Genomic DNA, 21,878 nt, shown 5'->3' on the forward strand with positions numbered 1-21,878 from the left:
GGACTTACATTCATAAATTTGATGAAAACACGGTGGATTTGCAAATAGGCAAATTGTTGCTAACAGGTTAGCCATTACAGCTTTCAGGAATAGTATGCAATAATACATCAGGACCGCGTGTTGTGGAGTGCTTTTGTGGCTGAAATTCAATTAAAAATCAATAAAATAAGCATCACTGAACACAAAATGCATGAAGTCTGTAGAGAAAACAGCGACACACACAGCTTTGCTGGCACTCACCAGGCAGCGTCCGTTGACACACACCACTCCGGCCTCCTTGTCGCAGGCTGTGCCATCGAGCACGCGGCCAAAGTTGTAGTAGAAGTTGTGACCCAGGGCCAGGCAGCTCAGTTCACAGGGGTTAGAGCCTGGCAGGGAAGATCTCCAGTCAGTGGCTCATTAGTTTATTATGGGAAAATAGGACGAAGGACAGAGAGGAAGAGGAGGCAAAAAAGCAGCAGATGTCGAGGAGAAAACTCATGAAGCCGTGTGGATTAAACACCCAGCAGGCCTCACAGTGGTCAGGAGAGCCATGGCAGCATGGAAAGTTTACAACATGACTGCCAACAACTGAAGGGCGGACAAGCAGAAAGAAACTCAAATTATACTTCACTCCCATCTGCAAAGCCACAAGAGTGTGAGTGACGTCAGCTTCCACACAAACTCCACACACCTACACGAACACAGGCTGGACACACGTGTGCAACATGCTCGCACACATGAAACCCAGAGCAGCGTGGAAACAACCTCTGTGATGGCCAGCGGCTGGTGTGGAGCATATTAGTGACTTCAGGGTGCAATGAATCTTAGCTTTGTAAGCAAAGTACGTTCAGACTTAATTTTAGGGCTGGATGATGTGATAAAATGAATAGTCAGCATTTCTGCTGAGGCACACGTCCTTTGAATATCTCTGATGTGGCTCTGAGTCCAAACGTTCATCAGGATAGATGAATCATAGACGAGACACTTTGTGCTTCTTCTAACTACACAGAAACACTCTTACACTCTGTGCGTATGAGGCTGAAGGACAGGACACATTTATCGGAAATTTCAGGCATTTAATTCACCGGATTCACCAAAAACAGCTCATCTGGACACATTATCTGTTAGTGGTACTAAATATGTAATGTAATATAAAATTACACACATATGCCTTTTATCACCTTTTATTTGACAGTTTGACAGTTATATAGTCTTTATAGTAGTATGTAACTTTGTAGTTTTTACCTGTTTTTGTACCTTTTTAAGTATTTCATCCTTCTTTCTAACTTTGTGTAATTTCTCTGCAGGGATCAATGAACTTTTTCTGAATCTGAATCTGACATCAATCGAACCAACAACATTACGTTTCGTATTAGACTCGTGACTTGTTCTGGTTGCTCTTCATTTAAGTCTTAAGATTTTAGTCACAGGAGATGCGACCACACTCGACTTAGTTCTTCTTCTGGTGACACAGCAGCTCTGACGGCTTTCTCACAAACGGAGCGACGCCTGCGAGCTAATTCAGGCAGTCAGCTGGAGCTGCTCTGCAGATTCACATGTGCCCTGCCTCACTCAACACATCATCGAACAAACACGCCTTCCTGAGTCTATTTACGCCGCAAAATTTCATCTGTGCCTCTGCTCTGTCGGTGCCACTGCTGCTTGTTCTTTCAGTCGCAGCACCACCCGAGCATCCACCTGCAGGCTGCAGGCGGGGGGGTTTAAGATATTTGCTCATGAGGTCTGAGTCTAGACGCCAAACTCTACGTTGTGCTGCTGAGATAAACCTCTTCAAACATGAGCTGTCTGACTGAACTATATTTGTGCTTCCAGTAGAATGGGAGGAATTAACTTTGTAATGTAAACACGTCTGCAGAAAAATCGTATGTGTGTCAGTCTGTTGTGAAAACCTCGTATCTCCAGCTGAACAGTGAATCGTCTCACTCACCTCCATGAAAGGTGGTCCATCTGAAGGAGTTTCCCCCCACCAACGGCCTGTCATTGAATGCAGCACACTGCATCTCTCTGAAGTCCTCCGAGTTGGGGGGGCACTCCTGCACACACACACACACACACACACACATGCACACACACACACACACACAGTGAGGACATTGATTTTTGTGTCCGTTCGTTCGAATCACTCCACACAAACAGCCACATGCACATACATCCAAGCACACTTAAACATGCTGCACGCCAACTGTGTGTCTCTCCTTTAATCAATACAGGCCACAGTGACTTGGCTGTCCAAACACACACACGCACGCGCACACACACACACACGCACACACACACACACACACACACACACACACACACACACGCACACACACACACACACACACACACACACACACACACACAGCCCTGCATGTTTCAAACACAATAGCAGCTCTGATGCCGGACTGCGACATTAAACCTGAGTTCAGTGTGAAGCCGTGTGGTGAAGACGCGGGTTAATATGTCAGTGAAATTCCAGATCACACCCTGAAAGTCTTCGCCTGCTGCACCTGCCCTCAACACACCTATCTGAGCAACCTCTAGAGCAAACCTCATGCATTGTTCTAAAACGTTTGCATGGAAGGTTGTTTTTTTTTTTTTTTTGCAGTCTGAAAACCTCCGAGCTGAAATCACCTTGGTGTTGCAGATCTTGTATTGTCTGGGATCACCTGCACACGGTCCACCCACTGGGTTCCTGGGACACAGAGGAAAGACATTTATAAGACTAAGCACGGTAAAGACAGCAGGAAGGAGGTCTCATCATCAACTGGAAATGTGTGCATGAGACTTCAGGCTGCTGTAAAGTCTGGTTGAACAAAAAAATACAGTTTATTCACATCTCATTTGTTTAGATTATTAAAAATTTAAGTTTGAAATTATCGTTTGCAGCGTAGCCACTCCTTTCTATGTCGCTACAGACAAAAATGTAAAACATGTAAATGTAGTTTCACGGCTGGTACTCACCTGGTGATGCAGGTGCGCGTCCTCACTGAGGCTCCGGCCCCGCAGCTTCGCGAGCAGACAGACCAGCCGCTCCACGTCGCCCACTCGTTCCTGAAGTGCAGCTGCCGCCGGGCGCGCGCCGGACGCCCAGATGAGGACTCACCGGAAGGACCCCACGCAGAAATCCAGGACTGAGGCACAAACAACGGAGAGAGGAAAGGAGGCCTGTCAATCAACAAACCTGTGCTGCTATATATGAGCTTTTTCATCTACAGAGCATTTCAACTGCTTTCTCGTGCTAATCCTGCCTCAACATGTAGTTTTCATTATAACATTGTTCATCTTCATTTAACCACCTTGTTTCAGTTTCTACTGACTCTTCAATGTATATAAAACTAATTGACTTTTTAAGTAAATAACAACATGTTGATAACTCTGAACACAATAACTGATAAATGTAAAATCTCATTTGTACCAGCATCTCCGTACAATGATCAGAATGTTAACACTTGTCAATATTTGATCAGTTTCTGTCCCGTTCTGCTCGGCTTTGTTCTGTTTCTGTTGTGTTTCTTGGACACAGTATAACAGTGAGTGTGCAGGACAACACGACTCTGCTCTCTAATCACTCTGCGGCATCACTCTGCATGTTCAAAGCTGTCAGGTGGCGACTGTCAGCAGCTCACAATCCCTGTATGCACGCATGTGTGTGTGACAACAGACAAACCACAGTGTTGACAGAATGATGGGACGTCGTTTGTGAAAGGGAAAAAGTGTGTTGGGGGTAGTTATGTGTGACGCCTGACAAAACCTCCGTTATATTTAGGTCAGAAAGCAACAGGCAGATCGATCTATTCAAAGAGTGGATGGTACAAAAACACCTTGTGAGCCTGGTGGATCAGGATCGTCAGAGCCAAACAATAAAAGTGATTAGAAAAATCTCAATGGCGCTCCTCAAACACATTCCAGAGTTTTTGCCTGGAGGAGGACTGAAACTGGCAGCGTTCCCACCGGTTTCTCATACAGGAGCTGGCTCACACACACTTAACTCTTTGCACACACACTGCAGCTGCACGTCTGTCAGGAAGGGCTGGAGTCAAAGTAAAGTACGGATGCAAAGGGCCAATGGAAGTCAAGCTCAGTTTCAATATAAAACTGTCATGTGAAAAGTATGTCTGTTTAACTGCGTCATAACCGTGAACTGCATCCAGCATCATAAAACTACAACTCCCTGCATGCACGGTGCATTCTCCCATCACATGTGCAGCCAACACCACTGCACTGCCAGAGCCAGGCTTTCAATCAAAACCTGATTATACTACCAGACTGAAAATGTCATATTTCTATCATATTTCACTGGACCTGCAGACAGCAACCCAAAGCAAAGTACACCCTCTGCTAATGTTGCTAGCTCGCTGTTAGCATGTGGGATGTAGCTTGATTGAGAACGGTAACTAGCAGGGTTTTCGATTAATGCATCTCTGCTTATGATATGGTGAAATGTTTATTTCTATCTGAACTTTATGGGATGAGCAAATAACCCCTATACTTCTATTTTATTCCTGTTATTTCTCATAAATTCCTGTTAATTTACGTGCAAAAATTTCCACCTTGAAAATTCCTGGAATTTTGCTTCCCTAATCTGGAGCACCTGCTGTGCAAAATGAGAATTAACAGGTAGGAAACATAACTTAAAGCTTGTTTCCTGACACTTTTCCTCATTAAAATGTAAATGCATGCAGCAGGATCCTCCGCTGTGTAACCAGATCTTCTGCTGTAAAGCAGGAGGAATGTGGTGACGGCACGATGTTTCTGTCATGTTATGCACTTGATTTATTGTGCTGACAATATAAGAGTCAAACAAAAGTTTCCACTATTCTCTCAATTATTTTTCCAATCCTCTACTAATTTCTTCAGTCTGTTATATCAATAGAGATTCTGTCCAAATTTACAATGAAGCAGAGAAAAGCAGCACATCCTCACGTCTTGATAAATGATTTAAACAACTGATAAACCATCCAAATGTTCTGTCAATCCACTAAATAATTAACTGACTCATTGTTTTGGCACTATGAGAGAAGGACGAGACAAAAGTCACATAACTACCACGAAAAAAACATCTACACATCAGGAGCTAAAACATCTGATTCTGAGTTTTTGATCTCTTTTGATCCTGAAAATGAAGTTTATGGGGAATTTTTTTAACTCAACACGATATAATTCTGCATATAAACATAAAAACATACGTGTATGTGTGTATATAAGGAGTGTGTTTTAGCTGTTTTGGTTTCCAGCAGGTGGTTTCGTTCAACCGTCCTGGTTCTGATCTCACCATCGCCCTCCTCAATGAACGCCGCCATAATGAAGGCGGACACAGAAAGGGAAAGGGAAGAAAAGGGATTTCCACTCATGTGACGCCTGTACCGCCCCTGCTCATTTACATGACGTGAAATCGTAGCGTGAATCTGCAACCTCAGTCAACTCTACTGCTGAATGTTTCAACCTGGTGAAAAATCACAGTTCACTGTAAAGGTTATAAAAAATAAAATCAAAATCATGAATAAAGGAAACGAATAAAAGACTGAGTCACAGAGAACAACAGTGTTACATGACTGACAGACCTCTTCAGACCTCAGAACAAATGAACTGCACGTCTGACTGTTTGTCTGCAGCTAACTGACATTTACGTGGCGTTTCTGTACTTACAGCAGTCAGACTGAAGCTCTTTGACTTTGTGACTCGTATCAAAGAATTGGTCAGACGTGTACACACAAACATACATGCACACACACGCACACACACACACACACACACACACACACACACACAGTCAGCTGAGAGCGACCTGTGCTGTGACTCTCCATCATTTTCCATGGCAGGGTCACCTGAGGTTGCCCTCATTAGTGTTACCGCCGGCCAAATTAGCGTTGATAACAGTTGGAGATGGGGTCGGCCGGCATTCTAGATTAATGAAAGTGACCTTTGACCTTTACACTGCACCCCTCCGCCCTCCTTCGGATGAGTAGAAAAAAATCTGCTCTCCGTTTGAAAAGCAAAGTGCAGACAGTAACAGACGCAGACAGAAACAGAAGGACGTGAAGGTCAAGCGTCCTCAGACTCTACAATCCAACGTGCAGGTCGGAGAGTCCCACGCCTCCATCAGTCCTCTCGTCTGTCAGCAGACCAGTTCTCCCAGTCTGCAGAGACAGTCTGGAGCTGACAGACAAACTGGAAAATCTGTCCACCTTGAAGGCAACAAGAGGACAGCAGGTGAAGACAGGGATCATGTTTAGATCCCCAATCCAAGTAATCGGAGTCTGTGCAAACTACATACACATCAGCTGCCTTTGATAAGACGTCCTGTTTGTTCATGCGTTTTCTCGTCTGCCTGTCCGTTAGCAGGACATCTGAAAACTGTGAACTTAATGAAATAATGTTAAATAAAAGTCTGGATATGGGCCAATGAACAAGCAGTAATGGACCAGCTGACACTGAACGTACGCATGGAAAAGGCCTGGTCATGTTTGTGCAGCGACAAATCCAATAATATTCAAAGAAGTTGGCTGCAACAAGGTCAACAAGGCTGTAAAACAGGGAGGAAGACAACTTCACTTTGTGTAACTCATCTACAAACGGAAAGCAAGAAGAAAAAAAGAAAACTACGGTGGCGCAGATGTCTGGAGGATGCAGACAATATGGTGTCTGTTCTGCAGTGAAGTTCAGTTTAATATCACAGGATCCTGAAGACCACAGCTTCAGCCACACGTGCAAAAGCTTCTCCAGCGATGGATTAGACCACAGACTGATGAAACAGGATGAAGCTTCAGCTTCAGAGGTATCTGCTTTGGCCAGCAGGGGGCGACTCCACTGGTTGCAAAAAAAAATCTGATTATTCGTAAGCTTATGAGAAAATATGAGACTTTTCACTTCACTTATTACTTCAATAAACAGTTTCCTGATGAGTTTATGGTCTCAATCATTAGTTTCAAGTCTTCTTCAACACAGCATGAAGTTCATTTTGTACATTAAGGTCCCAGCTCCACCCTCTTGTCCAAGTACGGTCACTTCTGGCTCCAGAAAAACCAAGAGTCCACCAACCAATGGGTGGCTCCGTCCGCTATTAATCATACAGACTATGGCTTGAGCCAAATGACCCAATGAGAACAAAGAAAAGGTATAACTAGATAAAACCAAGCGTATTCACTTTACTGAGGAAATCCACCCACAGCTCCACATGGTTACGATCAGCTCTTCGTCCTGTTTTTGGCATTCCTTGATCCATTTGGTCTATTTGTCTTGTTTTCATCATTAACTGGCCAAATGTCGACAACACGACGCTGTCAGTGCAGCTGTGATGATGACTCAATGCAGAAAATGTTTCAGCCATCTAAAACATCTAACTTTTTAAAAGTGGCACAGTTTGGTTTTCCTCATAGTGTCAGTACTTCTGTTTAACTGACTGAAAACATAAAGCCGATCTCAAGTGCGTGGACTGCACTACATTCCTGTGTTTGATGTGATGTGACAGAGCGGGCGATGGGCAGCCAATCTCTGTCCTCGTCTGGTTATTCCAGACGGGCCTGGGGGAAGGTTGGGGGACGTCTGCCTGACAACAAGACAAACAGTGATGAAAGATGGACGCTGCAGCAGAAAAGGTGGTGCAGCAGCAATCAGAGCATGGAAAGAGCCCATAAAAGCCTATCGGAGCATTAGCATTTCCAAGATGAAATACCATGAAGAGGCAAACATGCTGCAAAAACAATCCAATCAGCACGCTCCCTGACCTCAGCGACCAGCAGACCTGCTCACATCTGATGCTGGTCAAAGGGCTGTGATTGGTTTATTATCTAAATGAGCTGGATTTTCCTCTTTGGAACCTGAGAGCAGGGTTTTCTCTGCGCGAACTAGCTTAATCACAGTATTTAACTCTGTCAAACGTAAGGAAAAGAAGGCAGGAAAACGTTGTGGGAAATGGCCTCGGGCCCTGCCGGATCAGGTCTACGGGGCCTGTGTGTAAATTCAGCACGGTGCACTTGTTGAAACGCTGTCATCCAGCTAATAGCTTTGTATATTTGCACAACACAACACAAAGGTTGACATCATGGCTACCGACTGACATACTGTGTACAGCTGAACTCCTTTAAAGTCCACGTAAGTACACTTAACACAGTTCTGTTATACGAATTCAGATACATTTAACGAAGATCTCCTTTAAGGCTCCATTAACTAATTCAGTTTTTTTCAGTAAATATAAATGATGCTGCAGAATGTGAAAGAGACTATTCTTAGTGACGAATCCATAAAAAATTCCATCCAATTTTGCAGCTTCATGGAGCTTTAGCCTCTTTTAGCTAATTGTTTTGGTTGTATGGTTCACTGATGCTGCTTCTCTTTGCTCTGTGTGATAATAAAGTGAACACCTTTGGGTTTTGGACTCACCTTAGACACCTTTGCATCTTTCTGATATCTCATATGTCAGACAATTAATTAATTCATCAAAAAACTCAGCGGGTTAATCAATATAAACATAATGATTAGCTTCAGCTGTTGGGTTCAGTTTTGGACGAGCACTTTTGGACGCTCTCATGGAGCCTCATCACAGCTGTGCTTGTTGGCTGATTAGAAGGCGTTCACTGTGTAGGGTTGCGTCATCTGAACGAGCTGTGCTTGACCATCGATCCAGGGTCAGTGTAGTAAGAGGTGTTGACGCCGAGCAGAGGCGTTTCCGTCGAGGCCACGCAGCGATTTGTGCTGATGTGAGCCGGTCGGACTTACGCTCTGTGGGGACGACAGGCAGACGGGAGCGACCAGCAGCAGGACAAAGGTCAGGGCCTGGCACAGAGTCAGCTTCCTGGAGACGGGGAGAGAAACGAGTACCTCAGTCAGCTAGAAACATCACCTTCACTGTATTACATATGAAATGAGGTGCACAAACACGAAAGAGGGGATGTGGAAGCTTTTACAGCAGAGGTGTTTGAGAAGGAGACAGAAAGCACAAGAGAGGAAACAGAAAGGAAAGACGCGACTGACACTTCAAACAGCAGAGGTCTTTAGGTCATTGATAATATCCACAAATAAGCTGCCACACTACTGTGATCCCCTGCAGGCAGGAGCCAAGGTCAGGAATGCCCCCCCATCCAGCGAGTATCATTAATTTCCCCTACCCCACCCCAACAGGGTCTTATTAACTCCCACACAGCCCGAGAGGCAGAGACCGCCTGCCTGTCCGAACCCCAACTCCAACTGTTGACCTCCGTTACATAAAAACATGCTAACAAACCAGGATCCCCCGCTGTGTTTACATGAAGCCTTTTCACTTCACTAATAATCCGAAGAGGAGCTCAGTTAGAATAAATATCCGGCTGCACCAGCTCGTCAGGAGTTCAAACTCATGAAGAAGAAAAAACATAACAGGCTGCACCACACAAGCTAGTTTACACACGGGCAGGTGTAACTGTTACTTAGCTAACTGACAAAGCTAATGTTAGCTTGCTAATATGAGACGCGTTAAGAGTGAAGAGATATGAAATATGCTCGGCACGTCTGAGCTAACGCGTTGTTTATCAATGATGTTTCATTTCACAAAAATAACACAACATGCCTCAAAGAACAAAACATGCTATCAGCTATATAGGCTAACCTAATAACAGCAGCTGGGTTAGCATGATTGGATAACAACAAAACACACATATTCCTCCATATATGCGTATACAAATACACTTGTAGCTAGATTTGCAAATAAAAAAGCAAAAGATCGTTTTGCCCCCTAAAACTGAGCTACAGCTCGTGAAGCTGCACTGACTTCCTGTTGATCGCTTTAGCATTGATAAACAAACTACATGTTTCCAAACAACCTCTTTACAAACTACAAAAGTCCTGACAAGCTTAGTTCTAATGCTGCAATTCGATTTAGCAAACTCTTCATAATCTGTTCATGTGATGACAGTTTGTCTCGTATCGTACACTCTCTGATTAGCTTCTTGTGGGTCCTTCTGTCTCTAAAGTCCCCTCATGGTGGAAAACTGGACCAAGTGTTTCAGACTCTTCACATGTCAACAGGACACCACATCTGATCATTTTCATTTCAGACCGTTTTATTTCTCCCTGTGGATGTTTATCATCACATTCTGTTTGCCTGTTTACGCACCGTGATGGAAGCTGATGCATGCGGCAAACAAAGACCTGATCGGCCTCCACGTAGACCTTCTTGATCAGTTTGGGACACTCAACAAACGAACAAACCCAGACTGACAGCAGAATAAAGCTCATGTGAACCTCAGCTGACAACACCGGCTTCATTTTCAGACCAAAAGCAGCGTATTTTTGCATAGTGAGCCACCTCAGGGGTCGCACCGGGTTAGACCTCCACTGAGCCTCGTGCTGACTGTCTGTTGTGTTTACCAGCTGCCTCGTCTCCTCCTTCACCTCGGGGCGAGTGTGAGCTATGGATTCTCCATCTCTTCCTCCTTCTGACTCATCAAAGGACAAGTGCTCTTTTCTGAGAAGTGCCGTTGATTCGTGGAAAGCCCCTCTCTTTGATCACTTCCTGGCATTGCCTTGCTGACGGCCGCAGTGTGTCATACCTCTGCCGGTCTGTTTTGTGATGGGGCGTCATTTTCATTAACACACATTGAGGAGGCATCATTCTGGAAAAATACAACAGCTCAATCTTCTCTGTTTCCTCTGCCCTGGCCCTCTCTCCTCACTCTGTCCTCCGCCAGCTTCCAGTCTGTCTGACATTTATCTCTCTCAGTCTGTTTTGCCTCTTTTATCTCTCCCTGGGCAATAAACACAGAGCAGGTCCAAAGCTTTTGGAGTTGGCTTCTGGCTCGGTCCCAGGTCAGTAGTTGCCCTGTCCAATTAAACGATACACATCTCCCTCACACTCGGCTGAGCAGCCCTTCCCTTCAGCTCCCGTCCTGGCCTTACATGGGGGAATTCATATCAGAGGAGCGAGGAAGGTCGCAGTGACCCAAAGAGGCAATGGGCTCGTAAATCATGACTGATGCGAGAGGTCGTCTCATTTCCACACAGACTTTATTTTACTTCCAGAATCGGAGCTGCGTGACTGAAGGGCCATTGTGTTTGACCTCAGCTGCAGATCAACTTCTCATTATTGCTATCTGAGGATACTTCTCCTACAATTTATCAGTTAGCAGACTTAAAAAGTAGCTTGATGATTAATAATGCATTAAGGGGCAGGATCTTAAATGTATTCCACAGAGATGAAGCCATTTCTCCCAGTTTCACCGGATGTTTGGCGTCAGCGTTTGAACATGAAAAGACGGCAGCTCTGGTCACTGACTGCTCGGCCCCCCTCCCTACAGGGGCCCTTACAGAGGTGAGCAGGGGTCAGTCCGCCTCCTCCTGCTCTCATTAAGACTATAGCAGCACATTAGTGAATAGCTCCGGGACAGGGAGAGGGAAATGGCTTTAATCAATACGAGACTCGTTGTTTATTTTGACTGACATTAGTCGCTCTCATGACGGAGAAAGAACGCCGGCCCCACCCGAAAAAAACAACACCAAACTGCTCTTATAATAAACAAATAATATTCAGACTGAATTCATCAAGAAAAGGAGATTTTATCAAATCATTTCATCAAACTATCAGTGAACCTGGTTATACACATCTGGAAAAACAAACCTGTATATTATTGTTTATATTAATTAATTAAATAAAGTTTTGTAGGATAAAAATTAAGAGTTTAAGACACAAAACTAGCTGAATTCAGTGGATTTTCTTTACACTTGCTGGTCAGATTTTGGCAAAAATGCAGTGAAATGTTTAGATTTTTGATCATTGGTTAATCATTTGAGAGTTCTTTGTTGATTCCAGCTTCAAAGATTTTCTGTTTTTCTCAGTCGTCTGTCATAGTACATTTAATAATTTCGGATTTTGGGCTGAAAAAACAAGATTTCTCCAGATGTCACCTGACAACTGCTGATTTTTCACGATTCTAATATTTTCAGACTGTTCCTCCAATGTATCCGTCCATATAAAAACATACAACATACAAAGCAACACTACTGCACAAAACTGGCAGTCACTGACAGTGACAAGGCAACATGTTTTAAAGAGAAAAATAATCAATATATTAATCAATAAAGTAAAGAATTGGTTGTTTCTGGTGCAGGTCCAGATACATTTAAAGCTTTTTAACATTGGCCCTGGTCCCATGTGATCCAGTGAATTTCTATCACTGTGTATTTTGTTGCAGATCTGGAATAAACAAACTGAGATTTACAGGCCTGTGCAGCTTTGACAGCGATAAACACTTTGTAATTATGGTTGCAAAACTCTGGTCGTCTTATGATGAAAATCGCAGATGAACATCACCACCGAAACCCCATCAACTGACGCCTGAACAAAGAGCGACTCTGTCTCCACACGGCCGGCGACAGACCGTCCATCCAGCCTCGCCGGCGGAGGGACGAGAGGCTGAACTGTCCCCACCCTCGCCGATTATTCCTCTGAACTCGCAAACCTTTGCTTTAACACACCCTGACAGACGTGCAGCTCTCACATTCCCACCCTGCTCAAATAAACAACACCTCCATGCTGTTATCGTTCAATTAAACCGAAGCCATTATTGCGCTCTGGTCGGAGTTCATCACAGGTGAGAATGTGTTCTTTGACCTCCGGGAAGGTGTGAGTCACGTCAACGCGGCGGACACCTGACTGAAGATCTCTGCTGCTTGACTTTCCTTGTGTGGGATCTTGCTCTAAGTGTTTCTGTATGGTGACCTACAGGCGTCCTTTTTACAACTGTCTGCACACCCACCAAGTTTAGAAAAGCAATGCGTCCTCCAACCAGGGGCCGGTCTTAACCTTTGACCCACCCAGAGATTTAGCTGTGACCCACCCAGCGTTTGGCGAGCCTGGTGGAGGGTCTGCTGGTTATATGGAGCACGCTGCTGAATGAATTGACACAACCCTTAACAGATGTTCAGTGTGAAGGCTCCGTGGTCACCGCTGACCTCTGGATCTGTATTGACTATGAATGAGGCAGCAACAATCGAGCGCTCAGTGGCCTCGGTCAGCACGCATTAACCAAACGAGCCTCTTTGAGCACGAGTGGAGGCTCTTTGTGCTTCCGCAGCTGCTTCACTTGAAGACATAGTAAAACATTTTAGCGTAAAGAAATGAAATACTATTGTGTGTGAGGACAAAGCATCTAGAGAGGATTGCGGTAAATGACTAAATGAAAGACAGGCGTCGGTAAAGCGTCGTTGGTTTTGTTGTTGCCAAAATGTCTAGACTCAGCCTCTTGCTCAACTATGGTTCCCTTCGCTTCGCTTCGCTGCACTTAACTCGCTCCTTCCACGACAGGGAGAACAAACTTGGTACACCGTCATACCTCAGGGATTATGAGATTATCTTTTCACAGCCACTTTGACTGAGGCAGAGCCTCTCAGGTCATCACAGTCATGGTCTAATAGCATGAGAAACATGCAGAGATGCACGCAAGTAATAAAAAATAAACGTGATGAACGACGAGCAAAACCGATAAACTTTTAAATACTGACAGGCAGAGAGAGTGATCACTTCTTCAAGTGTCTTCACCCGGCTTTACACACTGATGTACCCGCAGGATTGGGAGTTTCTCAAGTTTTTGTCTCCATCAGTTTCATAATTACAGTTTAAAAACACTAATGGTCCACTGGCAGAAATCCCAGATCTGGATCACCACCAAAACCAAATCAATTGTTCCTTGGCGCAAAGCTGACGCATCCATCAAATTTCATGGAAATTCTTTCACAAGGTTTAAAACGTCCTGCTGACAGACACAGAAACGCAGTAACTGTGTAAAACCACAACTCTAATCCTGCTTGGAAGCAGACCTTTCAAACAGTAGAGACCAAGCTTTTCATCAGGTTCATACGGAGACACAAACACTGAGCAGTAAACTCTTATCTGACTGAACCTTGAAACTGTCCGTCAGACTTCATCGTTTCCTCTGACAGGGAGCAGAGCTCAGCGTGCACAAGCGAATCGAGTTCAGGACCTGGATCACAGTAAATCAGAAACAGTATTTAGATGAGCAGGATGTTGTAGTGGGACGTGACATGAGGAGGATTCTTCAGATCTAACTGTGGTTCTCATCCTGCAACATGTGCGAACCGCCTGTTTGAGAGGCTTCGTATCATCAGAGTTTATGTGGTTTTGTTAATAAATGTTTGACTTACTGACAGGAATCTCTCCAGGATGTAGACTTTCAGGCAAAGGTTGAGACAGTTTTTCCTGTATGTATACTCTGCCATTTGTACCTTCAACAGAACAATTACAGCATGCAGCCAAAGTACCAGTCGGCCTTTTCACGACAGAGTTTTGATTTGTCGTAGCAGGAAAAGTACAGGTGTTACTAATTACAGTAAGTACGGCTCTGTGCTATGACAGCGTGACAATGAGCCAACATGAACAGCAGAACTCTGAAGCTGAAGCAGCTGAATTATTTATCCTGTACTTTTCCTCTTGTGACACGTCCCAAACGGCCTATTGAGAAAACGAGTGTGCTGTCGATTCCAGTCCCTGCTGCTGTTTCCTCTCATTACTGGTCTTTTGGGTTCTCCGACATGAACAGATTCAGCCACCGGGATGCAACCTTCACTTTAACATGTGCACCTCTGTGGCTTTGTATCGTGGAGGTCTGTGTGCTGTTACTCAGAAATCTGTGATTAATCACTGGAGGTGAGTTGGAGCACCTCGAGGCTTGAGTGGACATGAAACTCTCCCAGTTGAACCATCGGAAGAGAAGATGAGCAACAGTTAGAAATATCTGTTTTGTATAACAGGCCAAAAAGCCAGTGGACATTGAACGTTAAGGTGGTTCCTTAAGGGGACGTTAACTTTGACTCCTGTGATGCATTTCAAGAAAAAACAATCAAAGTAGAAGCTAAAGCTTACAGTTAGTTTAAACCTCATTTAACTGCAGTTGAAATCAGTTCACTTTCAGATCCTGAGTCAGTTCTGGATGATTTCAGGGCCCGTGGAGCAGTTTCCTCTTTCCAAATGCAACAACAAATGTTTTTTCAACTTGAGCCGCCTTCAAAAAAGTGTCTTCGTAAACGGCGTGTCTTTAAGTTCGAAATGTACGAAGTCACTGCTCAGTGCTCAAAGTCCACAGACGGGAAGAAGAGGACTGAACTGCCTCCCCACAGAACAAAGTGACATCACTGCATGTAAAACCAAATTAGTGTCCTCGTTTTGAAGCTATATGCTCAGTGTTCCATGGTAAATAGATTTAATCTGTTCGAGGGGCCGATGGCTCCTTCCCAAACAAACATTCCTGCAAAGAGTTATCAGAGACATAGAAAATGTGCCCTGAGCGAAATCTTTCTCCCTCGTCGTTCTCTTTGTGCAGACCAGCAGGCTGACAGTGGTCCACCTGACAGACAGCCTGCACATTTCTCCTGACACATTCCATCTAATGCAGCCCAAAAAGGGGAAAACAACACGCTAACATCGTGGGTGTGAAGCGCAGAAGTGCCAGCATGTGTTGTTACCACTAAGTATCCAGAGGACCAGAGCAAAAGACACAGCTGATGTTGATTTAAGTTTAAGTTGTGCAGTTTGAGCAAAGCCTCGGACCCTCTGCAGTCCCCCGTGCCTGTGCTCTCTGTTTCAGGGATGGGATTAGATACAATATGAGCAGGGTATTTATAGCCGGTGACATTTAGGAGATAAAGGTAGTGTAGCAGGATGGGTGGAATGTAGAGCCAGGAGCTGCAATATCACAGATACTGTGTGGCACGAGGATTACCTCCGTCACAGGCAAGAAGCAGCCTGAAGCAGGCTGGAGAGCAAACACGCACAGAGCTCAGGAGGCTGCAGGCTTCTCTGACCTGAAGTCAAGTTCCTCGCATGCAAACACAAACACTGCACGGCACACACAAATGTTGCAAATATGCACCCAAAGCTACTCAGAAAACGTTTTCCATCAATCCTTGTGATGAAGTGAACCACAAAACAAACAGAAACTGGGGGGAAAAAAAACTCAACTGTCCCTGGAATTTATCACCTCCCATCCTTCACTGTGCTGCAAGAAGTGTTCAAGGCTTTGCAGCTCCTCGCAAGCAAAATGACTCAAGGTAAATATTTAAAGCAGCCACATATCCCCCCTGAAATGCAACTCAATCAGACTACAAACAGCGTCAACCTGGGGAGAAGAAAAACTCTACCTGTCTCTGGAATGTATCACCTCCCGTCAAGGCTGAACGCTTCTTATAAATCACCTTAATTCAGTCCTCATGCGATCCTTCAGCAGGCAGCCAGAAAACTTCAGCAGAGGTTCATTCACAGCCAGTCTTACCTCGTCAGTAGGGAGGACATAGTAGATCCTTGTGGATTTGACCTCGGGTATGTTACATTCGTTGTCAGGTGCAGCTCTGCGCTCGTATCATGGTGTGAGACGTCGCGGCTCAGATGCACAGTGCGTCCCAGCTGCAGGCTGGACTCCAGACGCGACACCTTCCATGTCCTCCTCTCTCCGGCGGCTCTCTCCTTCCTCTTCTTCTTCTTTCTTTCTATCTTTCTTTCTTTTCTTTTCTTTTCTTTTTTTTTTTTTTTTATGTAACTTTAAATGAACTTTATTTTTCCACTTTCAGCTGCAGAGCTCGTCCATCCAAACAGCTGTTTGTTACTCAGCTCCCAAAACACATCACATCAGTTTTGTCTTTCGGGACGCGCAAAGAGTGAAAAGACGCATCCTCTGCTGGAGAAAAAGGTCAAGCTTCCCTGATCCTTCTTCACATTAAAAACACTTGCTGTGATTCACACAATAATCCAGAGAAAGCCGAAAATTCTGTCCCTGAACTGTGTCACAGTCTAATTATCGCCTCCAGGCAGGTGATTTCACTTGCGCCCAGTCCTGCACGGATAAAACACTCCTGTATCAGCAGGTAGATCCAGCAGTTGGCTCTAATAGTTTCGACCAAGTTTCAGCCCAAACAGGTCCACTGTGCGCACAAAGCGGCAGAACAGCCCGGTGAAGAGCACAAAGAGCCCCCGGCTGCAGAGCTCCAGTCCGCCGCGCTGCGCACTGTGAGCGCGGTGCCGCTGCGTCGGTGAGTCGGTGTCTCTCTCTCCACCTGAGCGCTGCATTCCTGCGTGAACACGCCTCTCTCCTCCAATCACAGCCCGGCAGCTCCTGTGAAGTCAGAGGTGACACGGCGTTTCCTCCAGAAATCACGAAGGTGGCGAGAAACAGAAAAAGAGAAAGAAACATCAGTCAAATCCAAGTCAAGCTTTGAGTCCGTAAAACTGAGAATCATCAGCAGGTTTTGTACACTGAGTGAAACACGGTCAACCTTTAAGGTCAGTGCTTTTTGTGCATTGTCTCTGTTCAAATAAAGATACGTGAAAGGTAGCTTTGCTTTCAGGATTCAGGTGGGAGAAGGATGGCTGCACATGAAGTGTGAATCACTGATCGAGCTGAAGCTGGTTCAGAGCTTCGCAACAGTTTTGATTTTATGATGAAAGTAAAATCTTAATCAGATAAAAAGTCCCTGCAGTGTGTCTCTAATGTCCACAAAGGTGGACATCTTTCACTCCTGCAGGCAGGTGACAGATTAATGGGAAAACCTGAATAAGAATCAAAGCCAGATGCTGCCACACAGGACAGGAGGGACGACTGTGCTGGACGGTGTGAGACAGGCGCTTTGTCCTTCACTCTCTGCAGACATGTTCATCTCCTTGCAGGCATTTGGAAAATCTGGTTGGAGTTTTGATGTTTTTACTTTATTGTATCACATATTTCCTTTGATATCATGTTAATACACTTCCACGTGGCCTCATGCAGTGTGGAGGCCTTAACTAACTAAAGAGCAGCTGTCTCTGTGGCCATATTAACATGCTAGAGGACAAAAAATGAGGTGCTGGGCCCCTGCTGACCCCATTCATCTCGCTCTCAGTTTTTCTTTGCCGTCACACTGCCTGTGCAGTAATTTGCATGTGCACTAATGTGATTTAGGAACATGCAGCACAGAGCTGAAATAATGAGGATGTTGAACCCATCGTTTTTAATTAAATTAACACAAACCAGTCAGCACACAGCAGTCCTGCTGCGTTTAGGTCCCCTGGAGTTCTGGGGCCCCAGGGCCAGTTTCCTGTTTCTTGTTCACACCCAAAAAAGGAAATGAGACAATTGTAAACTTATGTATTTACTAAAATAAGCATCTTATTTTTCACTTTTTCTAGTTAAACCAGGATCTTGTCAGAAATCAGAGATGTTAGAGTGTTGAAACAAAGTTTATCGACTTTTAGTGTTTTCATTTTTAGTTTCATGCCGTCAGTTTCCAGAGTTCCTTCATGAACTTTGGGGTCGCCAGTAGAGTTTAAAGTGACCTTATTTCATGTTTAGGTAGATTATAATCTCCTATATCACATCATATTTCTGTAACATTCCCCAGAGGTTCAGTGTCGACGTGTACGAGCTTTCACGGCTTCAGTGTTTCTTCCATCTTCACCTACATGTCAGGACACCTTTCAGTGATCCCTCTTCATCGTGACATGTGCAACTGTATCCCTCCTTTGTTTCTCACTGAGCTTTACATTTGACGAACCACATTCTCTTTAAGCAGGTTTTGTTTTACAGTTTGAGCACTTTTTTTTTTTTTTGGATGCATCAGGCAGCAACATGCAGGTCCTCTCCAGTTTCCTGCACTGCGTGTCCAACAGCACAAGCGGGATGAAGCAACCTCGTGGCCTTTCCGTGAACCCAGAGCACCGTCTCCACCTCTGTCTGTCACAGTCCCTTTAAGCTCAGCCGAGGCGGAGACGATTCATCTGAGCTGCGCTGCAGTTTCAACAGGCGACCTTGAACTCTCATCTGGAGCCGTGCAGACATAACAGAGGAAACGGCTTCTCCACTCCGAGCTGCAGAGCCTCAGAGCCTTAACTGTGATCTCAGCTGTCGGTTTCTGTTACTACTAGTAAGCAGTTGGCTTGTTTCTGACCACACAGGGTCATGTTGCTAATGTAAATATTATGCTGAGTCAGACCACTTACCAGCACACAGGAAGTGAGGTTGCAGTCATCTGAAGCCCTTTGCAGATGCCAAAAGAATGATTTACTAACCTACAAATGTTGACTTGCAGACAACACGAGCCATAAATCTCCAGGAGGATCAGACAGGCAGCAGCAGTCAGCAGAGTGCAGGTGTGTCGCTGCACAATCCTCAACAACACCAGTGTGGTTTCATTAAGCGCACAGCATCTCATTTCCTACCAGAAGGGGTCTCTCAACAACAAACGATGTGGTCTGATGAGGTCGTGCCGTAACGAGATGATGTCTTCATTGTTAAACAACCGTCAGTGTTCATGGACGAGGTGATGTCTTAAAGCATTGATGTTATTTTCAGTCCTGTTCGCTGCCTTCCTTCCTGATCAACACCAAAGTGTCATACACCCGCCGCTCCACCATGTCTGTGTCACGTTTTCCTTCTCATTCCACAGTCAAGTTTGCAATAATAAATCTGCAACGTCCAGTCACACTTTTAAAATAAAGCTTGGTGAGAAATATTCAGTGATGGTCACAGTTTGGTTTATGCACCAAAGTTACTCAGTGAAGTTGGAAACATCATGGTTTGGCTTAAAATAGCTGCTTCCTTAAACAGTCAACATTGGTTTCACGCAGGAATCGAACTCTGATCTCATGTGTGATGGTCGTGTGTGTGGTCCTCCAGTGGATGGATGGGTCTATTACAAGCTTTGTTGTGAGCCTGGGCCGCTCTGATGTAGTCAGATCCAGTTGGTACATCATGAGATCAGCTTCTTTTCAGTTTGACATTCCTTCTTTGAGTGACTCAGTGAGAAAACTTTGAAATATGGAAACACAAAAAGGCTAAAAAATGAACTGAGTATTTTGTTTTATTCATGTTGTGGGGCCTTTAGACTTGAGGTCTCAGTGTCTTCTCTTGCTCTCATAATAACAATCTTCCCATCTTCCTCCCAGCTGTGTTGTGAAGACACTGATGAAGATGAAGGTGAATGTACAGATATGATCACGTCCGGCTGGAACCAGAGTCCACGCAGTTAGACGCAGGTTGGAAATGATTGGAAATGTCAAACGTCAGCTCTGTGGCGACGGCGCCGGAGACCTCGGAGTCAAGTGCTCCGAGGTCTCCGTGCTTGTCGAGGCTTGCGGAGACATTTTCCTTCGCCCTCCCTTTAGTTCCCCCATCGTTACTGAACACACTTCACTGTTTAGTGACTGCGTGTGTTTACTGAGAGACAGATAGGCGAGTGTTTACAGTAATCATCACATTCATGCTCGTATGCTCTCTCTTTCTGTGTGTGTGCATTTGGCAGCAGAGTGCTGCTCTGTAATAAGAGGCTCCTGAGCTGAAGAGGCACTTCACCACTCCTCAAAGACATTATCGGGGAGGTGGGTGGGTGGAGGGGAGGGTTGGAGTCTTTCAGGTTTTTACTGAGCTTGGCAGCCTGCCAGTATGAATGGAGAAACTTGATGGGCGGACTGGGTTTCACACACCAGCACTGATGAAAGGCTGCCGGTGGTGGTGTGAAAAGTCCTCTACGCTACATGCAGCCTTAACACAGCTGCAGCGAGGAAGTGAAATGTGTTTGAGCTTGTAAGAAGTGTTGTTGCTGTCTGCTGAAATTTAAGTCTCACTTTAATTGTTCGTGCATACACGGACGATTAAAAATTATATCCACGAGAGGCAGATCAGGACAACGTCAGGATTTTACTTTACGTCTCGAAGAGAGAACTTCTCATTTTGCACAACGTAATTAAACATGTTGACACCTGAAGTGGTCAAAATCAACCACATATCCCTTTGTTTTTCTTCAGCTATGTTTGCTGCTGACCTGATGTCACACCCTGTTATACTGCCCCCTCTGTTCACGTGCTGAACTGCGTCCTGCAGTGTTAAATATTGTAGATGCACACAGTTCAGCTTCAAAGCAGCACAACATCTGAGGGGAAAACCGCTAAACACAAGCATTAAAAGTGTTAAGGGCGAGTACATCACAAGCTTTGAGCTTCTAAAAATACTTCAAAAACACTCTGAACAGACTGATTAATGACATCACAGGTCAGCATCTCATACAGAAGACCGTCGGCGTTTCTGTCAGCAGCTCCAGAGCGAACAAGTCTCCACAGCTTTCATCTGTGTGGTATTGGAGTCCTGGACAAAATTCAGACTGGACTGCAGGGCACAGGAGCCTCGAGCAGTCCTGACCGCAAACCCCATAAAGTAAATAATACAACAAAATGATGCAGCTCCATATTTCTTTTATAAAGAATGAGACTGCTGTGTGAAAGTGCACACACAGCGAACAACAAATCGAACGCTTCCTTTCAAAGTTTTGGGCCTTTATTGGTTTTAAGATAGATCTGAAATTCCGCTGTGCTCCTGCTGATCCTGATTCAGAGGTGTAAAGGTCAAAATAATGATTTGAAGTTTGAGATGACGTTTCACCGTCCATCAGCAGTCAGTCGCTAACACTAACAGCTCGTTAAGAGCAGGGTGCGACAGGAAGTGATCAGCTATGACACGACTAAACGACTGTCTTTCAATGATGGGGAATATTTCAAAACACCTGCATACAGAGAGCACATTAACGTCTTTACTGCACCTGATTAATGGTTCTTTCCCCTTTTAAGTGACGGCTGCACATAACAACACAGAAAGTCACATTATGTCTTGAATAGTTGTCTTTTGTTTGACATAAAGAGGTAAACGTCAGTACAGATTTAATGTTATGTTAGAAAGAGGTTCTAAACACACAGAGCACACGGTGAAAGGTTTACACGATGTTCAGTAATGATGGAGCCCGGCAACACCTAAAACTTTAATCTGTGTCTACAGTGAATTAAGTCCCATTGGTGCACGTCGACTGTACAAACGCTTTCATCTTTGATCTTTTTCAACACTTTCTTTTCATCCTGTGATTACATCACTGTGCTTTTGATGCACATCCAGAGG

General features: G+C 44.8%; 1 protein-coding gene across 1 annotated transcript in view; it reads right to left on the minus strand.

Moving 5' to 3' along the window:
- Window positions 1–17,314, minus strand: part of adamtsl5 (ADAMTS like 5) — a 30,756-nt gene extending 13,442 nt beyond the window's left edge. Inside the window, exons 1-6 of the mRNA XM_076734378.1 lie at window positions 16,242–17,314; window positions 8,704–8,779; window positions 2,950–3,119; window positions 2,620–2,680; window positions 1,931–2,036; window positions 241–368 (exon numbers count right to left, since the gene is read on the minus strand). Coding sequence (XP_076590493.1) covers window positions 241–368; window positions 1,931–2,036; window positions 2,620–2,680; window positions 2,950–3,119; window positions 8,704–8,779; window positions 16,242–16,261 — 561 coding nt within the window. The 5' untranslated portion in view covers window positions 16,262–17,314. The remainder of the gene's footprint in view (window positions 1–240; window positions 369–1,930; window positions 2,037–2,619; window positions 2,681–2,949; window positions 3,120–8,703; window positions 8,780–16,241) is intronic.
- Between the last annotated feature and the right edge of the window lie 4,564 nt (window positions 17,315–21,878).

This window comes from Chaetodon auriga, chromosome 1 (genome assembly GCF_051107435.1).
Source record: "Chaetodon auriga isolate fChaAug3 chromosome 1, fChaAug3.hap1, whole genome shotgun sequence".
Lineage (NCBI taxonomy): Eukaryota > Metazoa > Chordata > Actinopteri > Chaetodontiformes > Chaetodontidae > Chaetodon > Chaetodon auriga.